General features: G+C 33.1%; 1 protein-coding gene across 1 annotated transcript in view; it reads left to right on the forward strand.

Annotated features, from left to right (window-relative positions):
• The window catches only part of CNTN5 (contactin 5), a 440,969-nt gene that overhangs the window by 157,865 nt on the left and 263,293 nt on the right, over positions 1-19,811 (forward strand). The window contains exons 6-7 of the mRNA XM_060157909.1: positions 35-164; positions 2,252-2,402. Coding sequence (XP_060013892.1) covers positions 35-164; positions 2,252-2,402 — 281 coding nt within the window. The remainder of the gene's footprint in view (positions 1-34; positions 165-2,251; positions 2,403-19,811) is intronic.

The following is a 19,811-nucleotide window of genomic DNA, read 5'->3' on the forward strand; positions in this document are numbered from 1 at the left end:
TGCTATATCTATTTTTTTTTTTATTCCATTACAGAGTAGGGTTGAGATGGTTAATGGAGTATTGATGATCCACAATGTGAATCAATCAGATGCTGGAATGTATCAGTGTTTGGCTGAAAATAAATATGGAGCCATTTATGGGAGTGCTGAGCTGAAGATCCTAGGTATGCAATTTCTAAGTAAATAAAGAGGAAAAAAATGTTGCTTCTTTTCATGCTCTAATTCTTACTATACTGAAGGTTTATGATGTGATCGTAAAAACCTATTTTATGGTTTGAAAAGAAATACTATGTCTTGTTGATATGTATTTTTTAAGCTTGAGGAGACAAGTATACATGGTGTACAGTTTATCCCGTAACTTTCTATAAGATTTTCTGTAATTTTAGTTTTAACCCTAACAGGTTTATACAATATGTCTTTTCTATGGCATTAAAAAAGATCATATAAGAAAAGTATGTTAACTTTCAAGGAAGAATGCTTTAAGGGTAGGGAATCAGAATGTAGGTTTTCAACACAGCAGCGCTTAATATTCTCCCAAGCAGCTCCTACCTACCAGTAGGGGTGTGGCTCCTGCAAGGTGGGACTCCTAAGTAAATCACCCTCTCTTGAAGTGTCATCAACCATTGCCACCCTTCCAGGTTGATGAAAGCCTTTCTGAGGCCAGGCCAGCAAGCTCCTAGTGTTACACTCTTGAGAATATAACCACAACACAAGCACTACTTCACTCTTTACTACAAGAAAAATTCAGTCCAGGGGAATAAGCTACCCAGATTGAGCATGGTTCAGTTTCTGGAATGGATTTTACTTTTTCCCACTCGCATGATTTTCTAAGCTTTTGTTCTGGGATGATTATAATACAAAGAGGGAGACTTAGATGGTCTTAATGCACCATCTCCCAAATGTGGCAGGAGCCTAAGTGTGCTTTGTACTTTCCACTGACTCAAAGCACAACATTAACAGAAACACCCAAGATCTCTGGAATCTGAAAATGCACCATTCACATATCAGCTGTGTGATAAATCAAAAACCATAAATCAAATTGAATAATGAATGTTTACATTTGAAATTTCTTCACATTATCACAAATCCATCCAAAATAGATATAGGAGTCCACGTTTCAATGTCGTACATACTAACCAATCAAATATTAATGTACTTTCCTGTCAGCTCATACTCCAACATTTCTGAATTAAAAAGCTGATTCAGCTTTCACCTAGTTAATGTTTTATCCAGAAACACTCTCAAATGTGTCCCTTTCTCATTCACCAGACATATTTTCAAAATTATGTTTAATAAGGTACATTCCCATCAGGCAACCAAAAATATCACCTGCAATCTTCCTTTAAATTCCTTAACTTTTCTTTCAATTTTTTAATCCATCTCAATTGGTACCTTTTTTGTGTGTGTTGTGTCTTTTAATGTTGTGTGCCATGCATTATACCAATATGTGATGGACATAAAAAACTTATGAAATATTCATAAAATTGTCATATTGGTATAAATAAATGTCTCAGATACAGTAAACCTGTATACATATTTCCAGTTTCTCTTTAAGATTCAAAGGTGACTTTTTTTTAATTTGTTTTTGTCTCTCTGTCACGTGTTGTTTTAGTCCAGCATTCTCAACCACAGCTACCTACTGGAATTTCCTGGGAAGTTTAATCAAAACTGTCTTAAAATGATCAGGCCTAGATGAATAATTGCAAACAATGAAATAAAATTTTAATTGAAATTTAAATAATTCAATTTCTTAAAAATATATTTCTTTTAAAACTACATTTAATTTTGTATACTATTAAAATAAAATATGCATTGAGATAGGAAATAAAACTCACAGATAGGAAATGGGCTACACAGGATTGCCTTCTATACAGATAACCTCCATTTTTCCAAAGGAAGCCCAAAATAGACTTCTGTGTCCAGCCCCTTCACCTTTTGTCCAAAGTGCTCATTAGTCTTTCACAATTAAAGTTGATAATCGTAATTAAAGCATCTCATTCTTTGAAACAGCCTTTGTCTCTGGGCCTCACAATTGTACGGAACTATCACCTGCTGATGGAAAGAAAAGCCAATAAGATAGTTACTAAATAATAATAAATTAAATTTCAAGTTAGTGCCTTTTACATGTGTAGATATCCTATGATTTTATTAGAAATGCATTCCAAAGATAAAGTTGCCAAATCTTGGTGAATCATCCATTAGAGGTTATTGTCATTGCTTGTGGTAGAACTAACCTTTTACTTTTCCACAGCTTCAGCTCCCACTTTTACACTGAATCAACTGAAGAAAACAATAATTATTACTAAAGACCAAGAAATCATCATAGAGTGCAAACCCCAAGGCTCTCCAAAACCAACCATCACTTGGAAGAAGGGAGACAAAGCAGTTAGAGAGAATAAAAGGTTAGAAGTCTATTTCATAATTCAAACTCTTAATATCAGACTTTTTCAATGCAGATGATACAAACAAAGTATATGTCTTGCCATAATTGTGAGATATATGTCATGAACTGACTGAACTATGGTTTTGTCTACATAGTGATTAAAAAAATATCAAATGATTTATAAAGAAAAAAGTTATACCTCAATATAGCCAGACTTTTTTGCTTCAGTGGTATTTCAGCACCAGTTGGGAATTTCACCAGGTTATGAAGAAAGCAAGCACTTTCATTAAGTTAGTAATTTTTGGTTTTCATTTGGGTCTGCCGATTTGAAGACCCACAAGTTATCTATGATAATTTTTAGAGATTGGATTCTCATTTCAATCTTAATATTAATAATAATATAAATATACCCTGGATCTTCTGGATAATCACTTTATGACAGAATACTTCCAAGTGAAATTTGTGCTGAAGTTTGCATTTTTGTTTTCAATCACACTGATGCAAAATACTATAGAATTATTTCAATTGCCACAGGCAAATGAAAAATGTTCAGAAAACTATTTAACGTGTAAAGGTTTGTCTTTGGTATGTAAAGCCAAAGGATACCACAGGAATACAAATGGGGAAAAGTGATGAGAGAATCAAATAGTTGCATGACAGTCTATATATGGCAAATTTGAAAGTCCCATTCTTTACCAATCATTATCATGTGGTGTTTTAGCTTTGGCAAAATATTATCCTCCATTCTGTTAAAATAATGTTGTGTATGTTGTTTTACAGTTTTGTTTTTCATTTGATCTATAAAGATAAGGAGTTTATGTTTTGTTTTATGTTTGGGTCTCTGTAAACATATAGCTAAAATAATTTAAGTCAGCATTAGGGGTCCATTTAAGCAATTCTTTAAGTAATTTTGGAATATTTTGAAATACTTGAAAAATTTCTTTAGAATATATATATATATATATTTTTTTCCCATTCAATTCTGAGAAACACTGTTTTAAATTGCTTGTCTCTGATGAAATAATTTATGAATGATTGGATTCCATCCAGGCCCAAGGACCTACGCTGCCTGGAAAAGGTGATAACCTAGAATTGACATGGGTCATAATGGACATTTTGTTTTGAAAAAAATTTCTCTTTCTTAGTGGGGGTAGGGTTGGGCAGCAAATCACACACTGTGAGATCAGTGTTGCATTTCGTTGAATTGCCTTTGGTTGAATTACATATGGTCAAATTGAAGATTTTTGGATTATTGCTCAGAAATATGAAAAAAAAAACTGACACAAATCTTTCATTAAAGCAGAAGAAAATTAATTCATCATATACCAGTAAGAAAATATTTACATTGTTTGGTTACCATTTTTTCTGAACGTATTAAATTTTTTCATAATATCATCAAAATATATATGCCATATTAGTACAAGCCATTCCATTTGAAATGCATTACTTTGTTTTATGTTTGTGGATGGCATATCAGCTTTGTCTTATTTATTTCAGTTCACCACAGAATGTTCCTCATCAACTATTCATAGACATCACATTGAGTTTAAAAATGTGGCATCTCTTTTGTCAAAGCAAAAGTACTGAGAGAGGAACAGGATTATGTGTTTTCTATTACAACATATATAAGCATAATAAATTTTTATTTTCCAGAAGTTAAAAAGTATAGTTTGTGAATTTTCCATTTTTCTTGCTCACTTTTCTATTCACTGCTAACCCCTTGGGTTAATGAGACAAATACAATGGCTTCAAACTCAGATCACTCAATTTTTCCAGATCTAAATATTTCTGGTCAAAGTGCTATTTAGGAAAAAGGCTGAAAGGTGTTTTTATTTAAGTAAAAGGAAGATTTGGACACAATTACTTAGCATTGTGTTACCCTGATATGTTTATATCATAATAGGTCTGTAAACTGGTTTAATTTAATAACAAAGATCAAAGATAATAGTGCATTTTTATTTTTTTGGCGGCATCTGCACGACATGCAAGATCTTAGTTCCCTGACTAAGGATTAAACCCGTGCCCCCTGCAGTGGAAGCAGAGTCTTAACCACTGGGCCACCAGGGAAGTCCCAAAAGGGCATTTTTATTCTTAAAAATTGACAGGACCACTTGCAAAATATAATTTTTAGTTGTGTACAATTTACTACCACACTGAGACTTCTGGTTTCACAAAGAATACAATCTAGTTGGGTATAAAAAATATAAATGTTCAAATATTAAAATAAGAGGCTAAAATTTAATTAACAATAGAAAGAATTCCACAAAGTAGTATAAGAAGACACACATAGATATTTGGACAACTACATTCTAAAAATATGAATGGAAACTTGAAACTTAAAATTTTAATTATATGTATTATACATTCTTTAAAATAGCATCTCAGTTACACATGACAACTTATTTCCTTACATATATTTTAGATCGTTTGTCTCTGTTACAAAGAACCTCAACCATTTGTAAGAATTGTAAATATAAGCTTAAGTGGAAAGGGAGATGTTAGAAAACTGTTAAGGCTTTGAAAAGTTTGGGTCATATGTATTTCACATGGGGCTACAGATTCAAATCATGGTTTATTTTGTTGTAATATAAGTATATTCACCATTCATGTGATCTTCATCAAGTATGTCCCCCACTCATGCAACCTACAACTGGAAAAAAAATGTGAAACGAATAGTTTTGCCCTTCATTCATAATCCTCACAGTTATTTGGTGTCTTTCCAAATTAAAGATTGAAACAGCAAATGGCAGTTTCCTACATGGGCAAATAAAGACTAGTATTATATTGGGGAAAAGGTTTTAAAGTAATAATATATCATAAGAGGAACATTTAAGTGTGAGAAACATATCCCAAAGCATAAAATTGTGTCCAGAGCAATAGCATAAAAATGTAATAAAAGCTTTTAATTGCAGAAAAATATGTTACCTAATCATCTGAAAACATGTCAGAAACTCAAAATGGTGAATTTGCATCTAGCATTAATTTCAATTTAACTCTAAACTGTAAATGCAATGTTATAACAACTGGAGGTTAATAGTCAGTCATTTGTTTTATCAATAGAGTGTCAAACAATTTATTAGCTTACCTTTTCTGCCACATTTTCATGGAATGTACCCAAATCCAGTTTCATTTTGTTTGTTTTGGGAGGGATACTTCAAAACACAGACTTCTTTGAATTTATCTGTTTCACTAAAGAAATACATAAACCATTATTCTAAAGTTTAAAATTTAGTAAGGAATAACTAGAACACAACATGAATCTTAGAAGAAATATGATTAACAAATAAGTTGTCTGATTATATATTACAAAATATTTCATTCATTTGGCCCTAAATGATACATCTAAAGTATGTAAGAAAATGGATTATATTAGAGTTTGTGAGTTGCTTGTAGTCATTTGTTGTTTATATTACAGAATTAGTTGTTTATATCAGAAAATGATCAGTATCAACTGCTGTTCAAACATTAAATCATATTATTACTAATAATGATGATAATTACTCATAAGTCTGTAGCATTTATAATTTACAGAGCACTTTAACATTGTGGGTAACAGAACCCAGTGTGTATAACAGGAAGACTATGAGTTTTCAACAAGTTACTTAATTTTCTTACTTATAAAATTGGAATCTAAAAGAGTAACTTTGTTAGGTTCTGAAAAATAAATGAAACTTTGTGTGTAAAATACATTGGCTGGTGTATGGCATTCAGTAAGTGCTCAATGAATGTTACCATGGTGACGAAGTTGTTGCTGCTGAAGTTGGCAGTGGTGGTGTCGGTGATGACGATGGTATCATCTGAGGCTTTGAATCTTTGCATACTGGTCTCAATTTTTGTTATCAATAGTCCTGAAAAACTTTAACACTTTCCTATCCTTTCTCTACCAATTAAGGGAAAGATACCTGAACTAAGTTATTATCTGGCATTAAAGGAGTCTTTGGGGCCTTCCATGTGACAAATTTGTTAATCTGTGTCCCTAAATTGACATTCTTTGTCCATCACACCCCAAACCTCCACTTCTTGGCATCTATTCCTGGTGTGGCCATTCTCACCAATCTTACCTACTCCTAGTTCAGTATCATTGAGATAATTTCTGAACTAGCAGGTTGAATAGTTGCTTGTTCCATGATCAGTATTTTAGGCCATGTGAATATACATATAGATAAATACACATGGGGAGTTAATGGAAATAGAGAAGAAAATTTTAAAACTATATTTATTTTTTTTCTTTTAAGGAATCTCTTGGTTTTGCCCCATTGCTTTTAAAGATCACCAGCACATATCCACTTAAGTTCCTTTATCAATCATGTCCATTTTCATACTAAAAGGAATTTGCTCCAGGAGTACTAAGACATGAAACAGTCCATGGGGATTTTCTCCTCTAGTATACTTTCATTCAGAATGTTCTGCTTATCAAACTCATATTAGATTTTCACTTCAGCTCATTATTTCCATTACTTGGCCATTAACTTTTGTTAAAATATAATCACCCAGAGGCACTCCAGCTGTGCACAGATATTAAGCTTGCATTATTCCTTGTTCATTTCCTGTACTTTTTGTGGACAAAGACAATTTTGGCTGAAATGAAGAATACATAGTTTTTGGTAAAGGTATGATTTGTTTCCTTTCCATCTGCATGTATATAAACTGTTATTGCAATGCATAGAATATGCCATAACTGTTTTAAAAAATATTCACTATTATTGGAATAAGTACCAATTTTCATTTCTAGATGGGGGCGGTGGGTACCAGTTACAGAGATAATAGACTATAATTCAGATGGGTGCTAAAGAAACCCTGCATCCCAAAATATAAAAAGTATCCTATGGAGGGACAGTATTATAGCATAGTTTTTCTTTTATGGGTCTATAATCTAAGGAAAGACTTGTCCAAAATCCCTTGTAATAATCCCCTCCTCACCAAAGGAGCTTCAGAACGGCAAAGTTTCCAACTTACTCATTTAACACGCACAGAAAAATCACACTTGGAGTGCCCATTAGTTGACTTCTAGTGGGAATTCATGTTGTGTTTATTAGGCAACAATGATCAGGCTCACATACTGACTCACAGACATATGGAAAAATATATTCTTAGCACAAGCCCTGAATGACACTGTTACTGAGGGGAAAGCAGGGTCTTCTTTCATTTTCTAAGGAAAAAGAGGAATTCATGGGTATAATTAAGGTCTTGTTTCTGTCCCTTTGTTTCCTTCTACATGCTGTGTCTGCTAATGAACAAGCTGTTTCGTTGTTTCTTCTGCGACAATGTCTTTTACATATTAAGAACATAAAACAATATAGACCTTAGGTGTCTTGCTTTTTTCAGGGTCTAAGAAATTGTATAATGAGGGAACATGAGCATTCATATATCAAGAATATATCAGTTGACTTCCTTTATTAATTAAAATCTATGTTTTCAAAGGAAATAAAATAAAATAGCATTTATCTAAGGGAAGAGAAGGTTAATAGCTGATTTCATAAGTTGTAATATGTGTGAACTGCTTGCAATCTACAAGGTTTTATCTACAATGTTTATCAGGGACTGTGACATCCCCACCAAGCTTAAGGGGATGAGGAGGAAATGGCCTTACATTCATTATGGTGGTGTTAGGATGCTGACTTCCTGGTTTCAAAAGCTAACTGCAGAAGGTCCTGCCTAATTAACCTTCTCTTTAAAATGTTAGCAAAACACTAAAGAGGAAAAAATGCAAAGCCATAGGAGCATTGGAAATTAGCCAATGTAGATGAACAAATTTTTGGCCTCTAGGAGGAATCATGCCTTCAAGTAAAAATGGGCTCAATTACGAAATGCTCAAGGGCTATTAAAAGCTAGGTCCCTGAAACTACAACTAAATCAATATAAGAAATCAAAAGGGAGTCTTCCACTAACTGCCTTCCACCCTCCAAAATATTTTATTTTTAATTACACTGGACTCTCATAATTCCCCAAAGCAGGTTATTCATTTTCTCACCTTGTAAACTTTACACAAACTTCTCCCTTCTCTCTCCTCCCCTTCCTTGTAGCATGCTGGTCAACCTCAATAACACTTGAAATCCTAACTCAAAAGACAGAACTCTCTTCTTATGCTTTCTCACCATTGGAAATGCTCAAGCAGATACAATAATCAAGAAGTTGTAGTTAGTAGGAAGTTAGATAAATGATGTCACTCAACTTCTAACTTTTAATTTAGTTCCCAACATGTTGCAATTCACAACCCTCTGATTTAGATACTCTCATCTCTAATATACCAATTTTGAAACTTAAAGAGATTAAATGACTTGTTCAAGGTCATCCATCATAAAGCTGAGCTTTATAAATCAGTCTGATGCTAGTCAATGATTCTGTGATAATCTTTAATAGTCAGTGACAATCTACATGGAGAATTGTGATTGAATTCCTTCTTAGTGTCCATGATGTTTCTGATAATTCTGATTCACCTTCCCTGTCTATACTCAAAAGCTGCATGAACAACTTCATAGGCAGTTTTCACACACACACACACACACACACACATACACACACACATACACTCTGACAAATATTCAGAAAATCCTCCAAATAAAGAACTAAATTTGAATCTAACAAAAGCCTTCCAACAAAAGCCATGGAGCCAAACTAAAAACCAAGAGACACAGTGGTCAAAATTTCACCTTGCTTTTATTTTTTTCTTTCTCCATCTTACCTTATGATAAACTAGACCACATAGGTATTGATTGACAGTCCAGTTATAAGAAATATTATGTGTTCTTTAGTTTCAGTGACACATTGATCAATTGATCAAGTGTTATAGAAAAAATAATTCTAAAGGTGCCATTATTGTGATGTTTCTGGGCTGTGCTCAAATATTTTTCCCATTGTAGATCTCCCTTATTTTGAGGGATACCCAATATTTCTAAACTTGGTCTTCCTCAGACAATGAATAACCCCAAATTATTCAAATTTATTGAGTAACAACATGCTCACACTACGACAAATAGTTGAATGGGAATGGAAGATCAAAAGAATTCTCACATTTTCAGATGATTCCATTTTCAAAAGTATGTTTAGATAACATAATAATGATCATGAATATTCAAATTAATGACATTCATTTAAAGGCAAAACATGCATGTAAGAAAGCTTCAAATTATTTGTTCCTAACATTTCCCAAATTTAAGGTTGCAGAAAATCTAAATGTTTCTCTTCAAAGGTCTTCACACTTTTTTTCATGATCTCACCATCAGTTTGTTTCATTTCCACTTTTTAAAAAAATTGTTGAATATAACAAAACATACCTCAGTTCCCAAGGGGAGGTAACACTGAGGAAGTCAATTAATTTAACCTGCAAATGACAACAAAATAATTCTGGCTCTGTTGTGCTATGAAAACCTCCAGTTTGTGGCTTTACATCTTTAGCTAATTACTAGTTTAGCCAATACTTCATAAATTCTACTTCTAATTATGGTTCATTTACCCCAGTTAGTATAAATTGCTGCACAAGTTCCTTAGTTATGCTCTCCACACAGGCACAACTTGAACAAATCATTAATTGCTAAAAGGTTTTTCTTTTCCAAAAGCCCCCCAGACTACAACGTTCAGCTTAATTTGTCCTTAATACAAACAACATCTAAAATACTTGGGAATTCAAGCATCTAAGTACATACTACTGACTGATCCTACTATCTCACCAAGTGACTCTTCAGTGAATATAAAATAGTGAAAATAGACGATTCCGGGGATGTTTAGAAAAAAAGTATTTTATGACAGACATTTTTAGCTTCCTCTGAGAGTTACAGAGTCACTTCTGTTCAGTTTTTGCATAAATCAGCATCTAATTTAACTATGGTTGACTCATAATGGGAATTAGTGGGCTGGTTACAAATTAGGGCATAGATACAATAACCTTGACAACAATGAAAAACAACCCGCAGATCATTTCTGTAAAAGATACACACATGTAATCATTAGCGTGCTTTCTTCTCTTTGTTCAAATAACAGAGTTATTTATCAGTTAAGGTTAGATAGATAGATGGATAGATTGATAGATAGATAAATAGATGATAGAAAAATATAAGATGACCACTATGTTCTTAGTTGTATTTAGAGGTTTCAGGGTACCAATTTATTTTTGTTTGTCTCTCTTTTCAGTTGTAAATAGGAGCTCATGCCAAATTGCCGAGACACTGTTCTGTTTAATTCAATTTATTTTAGGGAAAACAAAACTTTATTCAACATATACTGAATGTAAAACACTATGCCGGTTCATACCAAAACAAGTAAGACAGAATCTCAACCCTCAAGGTGGCACCTGTTTAAAGGGCAATAAAATTAACTCATAGATAATTATAAAACAGGATATTTAAGGTAATAATAACATAGGATTATTAACACAGGATCCTTAATAGATACTATTTAGGTAATATTAACAGGATAATTAAGACAACAATAAAAATAAATACCTTTTATTGAGAATTGGTTCTTTTATCTAGGCAGTACTTAATATCAATCCTCAAAATAAGGTACCGTTTTAAGGGACATATAATCAACCTCATTTTAAATAGAGTTATTGACTCACAGAGAGATTGCCTAAAGCCACACACATAGTAAGTTACAGAGTCAGAAAGAAAGTCCAATTCTCATTGGAGCCAAACCACTTCTTGGTGTATTCCATTCTGTAAAAAAAACTTTTGCGATTTAAGAAAAGGAGAAAATGAAATCTGTATGGAAGATGAGGGAAAACTTGGATGAACCGCCATTTGAAATAGTCCTTAAATAGGATTTGACACATAGAGGTAGAATGTATTTTAGAAAGAGTTTAGAATTTGCAAAAACATAATCATGAATCCAGCACACTTTTGTGAAAAGTAAATACTATTATTTGGCCAAGGAATAGATTCTGTGTAAAAATGTAAATAAGCAGGAAAGATTGAATAGCTAAGGACAAATTGAGGAGAACTTAGAAAGACAAATTGAGTCTATGCTTAATTTAGTAGCCAAAGGGTAGTTTTTAAAAGCTCACATCTATTTTGGAATATTTACTTTTATTATACAGTTTTTTAAATTAAATTTAAGTTTTCTGTAACAGGAAAAAAAAATGCCCTAAATATTACACTAATCTTCCCAAAAGAAAAAAGATAAAATGATGACAAATATAAAATATGTAAATAAATATTATTTAAATATCTTGATTTTATCACTGAGTTGACAAGAAAGTTAGGAGGAAATGCTAAGGCCAGGATCTGAGCTTACCCTGGAGTCATGTGCCAAAACTGGCTTTTATCTCAAGGGCATTTACTGACCTTAATTTTTATGTGTTGCTGGGCCAAGGGGGAAGACAAAGCCCAGAGCATGCCCCCTATAAGACTGGCTCACAAGTGGCTACCCATGCAGAGTAAAAGTGACTTTAATATTAATCAACCTGCTCGGAAAAATCACAAGGAAAATCATGTCTTGTGTCTGAGTTCTGAATGGAGGGAGGAGTTCTTTCACTGAGGTTTTGTAATTAAGAGTCAGAAACCCTAAGGTATAGTACCTGGGCAGCCTGAAGAATTCAGTGTAAGGATGTAGTTAAGGTCGATCCCAACATGAAGTGAACCCAGACACTTAAGGTACAACAAAGAATTAAAGGTTATGAAAGTACCCATATGTAGGCAATTTTTGTTTTATATTGCCATAAAAAACAATAATATTTTTTAATGTTACAAAATAAGAAAAAAATCAAAAACTCAAAAAGCATAACATGAGAGGGTATTTGGAGTTAAAGTGTTCCAAGATGCTTGAATTATTTGGAAACAGGTAAATATATTTATTAATTTTAGAATTTGCTAAGTTTAAGCATGTCTAAATTTCTAGTACAATGAATAAGAGGATTGAAATTAAGTGTGCTGTTTCCAAACTAGTTGAGGAAATAAATATAATGAAAATATTAACTAATTGATGAACAGAGGAGAATGAATATATATATACACGGACACATATGGCAAATGAGGGACAAATAGGAAGTATGAAATAAATTAGTAAAATAAACCCAAACATCAGGAATGACTAGAAATATTGAACTAAAATAAAAATCTGATAATCATATGTTTACAAGAGATATGCTTAAAGCATAAGGAAATAGGAAAGCTGGAAGTTAAAGAGTAGGAAAAGATTTATCAATTAAATAATAACCCCTCCCAAAACTTAACTCCATCCATATCATAAAAATAGACTATAAAAGAAGAAATATAAAGATGGTCATTATATAAAAAAAGCTTAAATTGATCAAGCAAACAATTTAAAGCCTGTACATCTCTTATAACTGCTTCAAAATATGCAAAATAAAAATTAACCATTTTATAAGAAAAAATAGGTGAATCATAGTAGGTGATTTTAACATATATTCCTTGTATTTCAGAACTTAGAGGAAAATTTATATCTTTAAGTCTTATATTAGAAAAGGAGAAAGCTGAAAATGAAAGAGTTAAGTGTCTATCTTAAGAATTTAGGAAAAGAACATGAAACTAAACTTACAGAAAGTAACAAGAAATTAATAAAAGCAAAAAATTAATTAAACTGCAAACAAATATCAAACATAATTTAAGGGTTGACCAAATATTGGTCCTTTCAACAGTCTAAGACAATTGGCACATCCCTAGTGATCAAGAACAAGAGAGAAGACATAAAAAAATTTAAGAGAAAAAATGAAAACATAAGCACAAATTTTGCAGACAAATTGAAAGCATAGTAAGAATATGAGGAAAAATTGAATGTCAACAAAGTTGTACGCTTAAATGAAAAGGAGAAATAAAACATAATTTCCCAACTAACTCAAGAAAAATTGGAAAATCCAAATAGTCAACTAATTATTATATTAATCGTTAAAAACCTTCACCTCTCCCACCACACTCAAACTCCAGGCCCAGATACTTTTACCTAAAAGTTCTACCAAACAAAGGATAAATGATTCCAATCTTACACAGTTGTTTTATAGTAGAGAAAAGAAGGAAAACAACCTAACTGAAGTTGACAAAGAGAGTATGAGAAGTAGAAATACAAACCAAGCCCTCTCATGATCATAGATGTAAAAATTCTAAACAAAATATTTGCAAATATAAAACAATAGAATCTAAAAAAGATACTACATGACCAATTTGGGTTTCACATAGGAAACCAAGTTGATTTAGCACGAGAAAATCAATTTATACAACTTACCGCATTAAGGATTAAACAAGAAAAATCTTATTGTCATCTCAATAGAGCAGAGAAAGCATTTGATGAAACATACCTGTTTATGATTTTTAAAAGTCTCTAGCATCTGGGAGGAGGTGCGGGACATTCTAAACCTCTGAAGGTATCAACCATTCAATCAATAAACTAAAAATAGCAAAATATTAGAAGCATCCCTTTGAGACTGGGAAATAGACAAAAGTTTCTGCTATAGCCAAATTCAGCATTTTATTAGAGGTCCCAGTCAGCAAAACAACATGCTTCTGGGATTAGTAATGTTCTAATTTTAAAATTTATATTTAGTTAAAATATACAATTTAATTTATCTATGGATGATAACTTTTCCAAAAATATAGTACACCCAGGACCCAGTATTCTAGAAGCTTCTTGTTTATTCCCTCTTTTCTGATGCCAGAGGAGCATTTTAAGTGTCATATTCTCAAAGGCTTTTTTGAAAGAAACTCCTTTTTAAGATTCCATGCAAAGCAGTTACAGAGACAAGTGGCTTGAGTTTGGGATTTTCCCATAGCAATTTAGATATTTTTGTACTCTTCATCACTGTGTGCACCAGCAGTGTCATTGGACTGAGATTACTAATAACAGTGATTTACTAAACACCCATTGTGTACCAAGCTATGTTGCTTAATACTTTATAGATGCTGTTTCTTTCAAAGATGTTTTCTATGTGTTGTGTGAACAAGTAAGTAGAAATGGAATAAGAGCAGACAATGTGAGAATGCCTGAGTATAGATCTGACTATATTGTTTGTGCTCTTTGAGAAAAATATATAAAATATTTATGGTTTACCTATAATTTTGTTTTTGGTACAACTGGTTTCTCTGCTGGAATGGATCATTTTGTACACAGTTTTCCCAGGGTATCGGAAGGTCATTGCTTTCAGAACCCTCTGCATGGATGCTCAAGACCCTTATATAAAATGGCTTGTACAGTTTGCCCTGCGTATCTCTGTGTTCCACATCTATGGATTCAACCTTCTGTTGATCAGTCTTCTAGGTATGTGCCAGAAGATAGAGAGGGCTGGCTGTATATGCATATTCTTAAGCTTTTCTTTTAACATCTATTATAACATACTGGTTGACCTGTACATTATAAAATTCAATTTTAAAAAGAATTAAAGTACTGAAATAGTATTTAGGAAATCCTCGGTCTCACATTTCATGATAGTTCTTGGTAAGTAAATTAAAAATGAAAAACATTACTTATTTACTTGTTAGATGTTTGGTTGTACCCCAATTTTTTCATATACTCATTTTTTGATGATTTAATCATTATTGGAAAAAAAGAGAGAAGTGAACATCACCACTTGCTAGCTGTGTGAATTGATCAATAATAATAATTGGTAACATTTATTATGGGCTTACAGCAGGACAGGAATATGTGAAAGCATTACATATATTAGCTCATTCACTCTCACAAGGTTGGTTTTTGAATCCTTCCCATTTTACAGACAAAGAAATTGAACTCTACAAGCATGAAATAATTTGACAAGTCACACAGTTAGTATGGGGTCAATGGTGACAGGCTTCACATCTAGAAACCCCAGCCCCACTTATGCTCTTAAGCACTTAATAAAGAAATACCATCTCACATATACTGAGCTTGCCTAACTATCTTTCTAAGTCTCAGTTTTGTCATTTGTAAAGTGAAGCCAATGATAATTAACTAAGATTTTTGTGAGACTTTAAGATTTTGCATATTGACTTATTATTAAAGTATAGTTAATTTACAATGTTGTGTTAGTTTCAGGTGTACAACAAATTGATTCAATTTTCCATATATATATGTTTTTTTCTGATTCTTTTTCATTATAGGTTATTACAAGATATTGAATATAGTTCTCTATGCTATATAGTAGGTCCTTGTTTTTTGTATATTTTATATATAGTAGTATATATCTGGTAATCTCAAACTCCCAGTTTATCCCTCCCTTCTTTCCCCCTTGGTAACCATAAGTTTGTTTTCTATGTCTGTGATTCTATTTCTGTTTTGTAAAGTTCATTTGTATCACTTTTTAAGTTTCCACATATAAGTGATATCATATAATATTTGTCTTTTTTTGTCCGACTGACTTCACTTAGTATGATAATATATAGGTCCATCCATGTTGCTGCAAATGGAATTTCATTGTTTTTTATGGCTGGGCAATATTCCATTCTGTGTATGTGTGTGTGTGTGTGTGTGTGTGTGTGTGTGTATACATACATACATATCACATCTCTTCTTTATCCATTCATCTGTCAATGAGCATTTAAGTTACTTCCATGTCTTGACTATTGTAAATAGTGCTGCTATGAATATTGGAGTGCATGTATATTTTCAATTTAGACTTTTCATCTTTTCCAGATATATGCCCAGGAGTGGGATTGCTGGATCATATAGCAATTTTATTTTTAGTTTTTTAAGGAAACTCCATACTGTTTTCCATAATGGCTGCACCAATTTACATTCCCACCAACTGTGTAGGAGGGCTCCCTTTTCTCCACACCCTCTCCAGCATTAATGATTTGTAGATTTTTTAATGATGGCCATTCTGGCTGGTGTGAGGTGATACCTCATTGCAGTTTTGACTTTCATTTCTCTAGTAATTAGCAATGATGAGCATTTTTTCATGTGCCTGTTGGCCATCTATACATCTTCTTTGGAGAATTATCTATTTAGGTCTTCTGCCCATTTTTTGATTGGGTTGTTTGTTTTTTTGATATTGAGCTGTATGAGCTGTTTGAATATTTTGGAAATTAATCCCTTGTCAGTTGCATTGTTTGTAAATATTTTCACCCATTCTGAGGGTCGTCTGTCTTGTTTATGTTTTCCTTTGCTGTACAAAAGCTTTTAAGTTTAATTAGGTCCCATTTGTTTATTTTTGGTTTTGTTTTCATTATTCTAGGAGCCAGATCCAAAAAAATACTGCTGCAGTTTATGTCAAAGAGTGTTCTGTCTATGTTTTCCTCTAGGAGTTTTATAGTATTCACTCTTACATTTGGGTCTTTAATTCTTTTTTGAGTTTATTTTTTTATATGGTATTAGAGAATGTTCTAATTTCTTCTTTTACATGAACCTGTTCAGTTTTCCCAGCACCACTTATTGAAGAGACTGTCTTTTCTCCATTGTATATTCTTATCTCCTTTGTTATAGATTAATTAGCCGTAGGTGCATGGGTTTACTTCTGGGTTTTCTATCCTGTTCCATTGATATGTGTATATATATATATATATATATATATATATATATTCTTTTTTGGTGCTAGTGCCATACTGTTTTGTTACTGTAGCTTTGTAGTATAGTCCAAAGTCAGGGAGCATGATTCCTTCAAGTCCATTCTTCTTTCTCAGGATTGTTTTGGCTATTCAGGGTCTTTTGTGTTGCCTTACTAATTTTAAAATTTTTGGTTCTAGTTCTGTGAAAAATACTATTGGTAATTTGATAGGGATAGTATTGAATCTGTAGATTGCATTGTGTAGTATGGTCATTTTAACAATATTGATTCTTTCAGTGCAAGAACACGGTGTATCTTTCCATCTGTTTTGTCTTCAATTTCTTTCATCAGTATCTTATAGTTTTCAGAGTACAGGTCTTTTGTCTCCTTAGGTAGATTTATTCCTAGGCATTTTATTCTTTTTGAGGCAGTGGTAAATGGGATTGTTTCCTTAATTTCTTTTTCTGAGAGTTCATTGTTAGTGTATAGAAATGCAACAAATTTCTGTATATCAATTTTGTATCCTGCAATATTACTGAATTCATTGATAAGCTCTAGTAATTTTCTGGTAGTATTTTTAGGATTATCTATGTATAGTACCATGTCATCTGCAAACAGTGACAGTCCTACTTCTTTTCCAATTTGGATTCCTTTTATTTGTTTTTCTTCTTAAGCTGTGTCTAACACTGCAAGATTCTCAGTAAATAGCAACCATTTGCCTTACTATCAATATCATTAACGACAGCAATAGTGGTCATGTCAGGGAGGGCAGGCATTATCATTAGCTTCTGGGAAGGAGTGAATCTTCACATTTTATCTTTGAATATTATCTTTAAAAATATGAATGAAAATTGATTCATTTATTTTGTCTTTAATATATCACCTATTTTTTTATTTACATCTGTGCTCAATCATTAATCATTTCATGCTACAGAAATAAAATCTTCCGAACTGCTCAAAGTACTTTTATCTCCCCAGCAATGCACAAAATCCACACTACATTGTCTAGCCTACCCTCTCAATAGCCTCTGAACTGGCTTCTCTTTATCTGCATTTGTACTAGCATTCTCTACCCAGCAACTAGCGTTTTCATTTAAAATATAACTTGAATCACGTCAGTTTACTTTTTAAAATTTTCCAATACTCTCTCCTCTATTTAGAATAAAATTAAAACTTCATACCATGTCATGTGAGACCCTATATGAGCTGACTGCTGCCTTCTTCTTTCTCCACATCTCATTACTCCCCTTCCTCTTACTCAAAAAAGTCCAGCTCCACAGTCCTTCTTCCTGGTCTGTGCACGTACTACTTATTCCTGCCTCAGGGTAAGACACCTCCTATTTCCTCAGTTTGAAACACTATTGCCCCAGGGTGTTAGCACTATTGTGTCCTTATGTACATCTAAGTCTTGGGTTGAATGTTACCTTCTCAGAAGCATTCTTCACCCTCTATTTGTAATAGAACCTCCATCTCAATTATCCCTCTCATTTCACCTCATCTTGTGCTCTTCAAATCACTTACCACAATCTGAAATAATCTTGTTTGTTTATTTTATGTACTCTATAGTTATCTGTCTCCCTCCCTGGAATAGAATCTCTGGGAGGCAGCAACTGTGGTGGTTTTTTATTCAGTAACCTCAGGGTCTAGAATGGTGCTCTGCACAGTATAGAAACTAATCAATACCTTTAAATAAATCTGTTGGAACAACACAGGAGCCCAAATCCTCTGTAGTCTTACCTTTTGTCTCCATGACCCAGCCTCTCAAATGTGAGTGAAGATGGTAATATTTCAAGCTAAATTATTAAGGATATTATGAGGATTAGAGGAGACAGCATCATATAATACTCTAAATTTCTTTGAACAAAGACATTATAATAGAGGAAGTGATAGTATATTACTATTCTATTCACATAAAGATCTGACACTTCTCTCTTAAATGGTAAAATTAAAATAGTGTGGGATTATATTAGGAATTTGTAAGAAGAACGGTCAGTTCAATTTGTTTTTTTAATTTAAGAAAATTAACTAAATGGAGTTGCATTTCCAAGATAGCTTCTTTTATGCTAGTTTAAAATCTGATTCTCTAGTCAACCCAGTTTACATGACTATCACTGGATTAAAAGTGGCAGCCATAAGGTGTGAGCTTTCCCATCTCTACCTCATTTACGCAGTGAAGCATCTGCAAAGCCTCTGTGGGTGGTTTAAATGCTAATATTCAGAAAAGCAGTCTTGGAAGCAAACACCAGCTGTATTTAAGGCCTGCATTTTCCTGGTGAATGTGTCTCTAGGGATGTAACTTTCCGGTGCCCAGACTTTTAAGCACCATCCATATTAAGCACAAATCAGAACACGTTTCACAAACCACTTAATACTGTTTAAACCTCACAGGTAAATCATTTTAACTAAATACTTTGATATAGCTTTGCTCTCCAAACTGTCCCTATCTGGTTTTAAACACTATTATGAAATTGTTTTAAAAATTTAGAGGGTGGCATACGATATTAGAGCTGTTATATCTATATAAATCATGTGTGTGGAATAAGACTGTGTTTTTCTCCCATACTGAGATCAACGCTTAAAATTTTATGTCATTGTCCTCTGTGTATGTGTGTGCTGGGGGTGCACCCACCTGTGCATCAATTTTTAGTGCAGTGATTTCCAACTTCCATTCTCTGGAAGTTGGTTAGGGGCCCTGATGCTTAATATGGAACTGAAACAAGATGTGTTCCTTAACTGTATAGGATGTAAATGGCATTTTGATCCTTAGTCATTAAGCTTCTTCCATCAAGCAGAGTTCTTGGGGTACACAGTTATGTTTGAAGGAAGAGACTCAGTCCCATCCTTCTGCCTCATTTTATGTGTCATTTACATGTATATGAGCCTCTTCAGCAGTGACATACAGTACCTGCCTCCTCACCCAGAGACCATCTCTGAGTTGAGTCCACATGTTTTGCAGCACTGAAGGGTTTGTTTACCTAAAGCCCATGGTGATTCATAGGAAAAGAGGAATGTCTCTTTCCTTCCCCT

Source organism: Lagenorhynchus albirostris, chromosome 9 (assembly GCF_949774975.1).
Source record: "Lagenorhynchus albirostris chromosome 9, mLagAlb1.1, whole genome shotgun sequence".
Lineage (NCBI taxonomy): Eukaryota > Metazoa > Chordata > Mammalia > Artiodactyla > Delphinidae > Lagenorhynchus > Lagenorhynchus albirostris.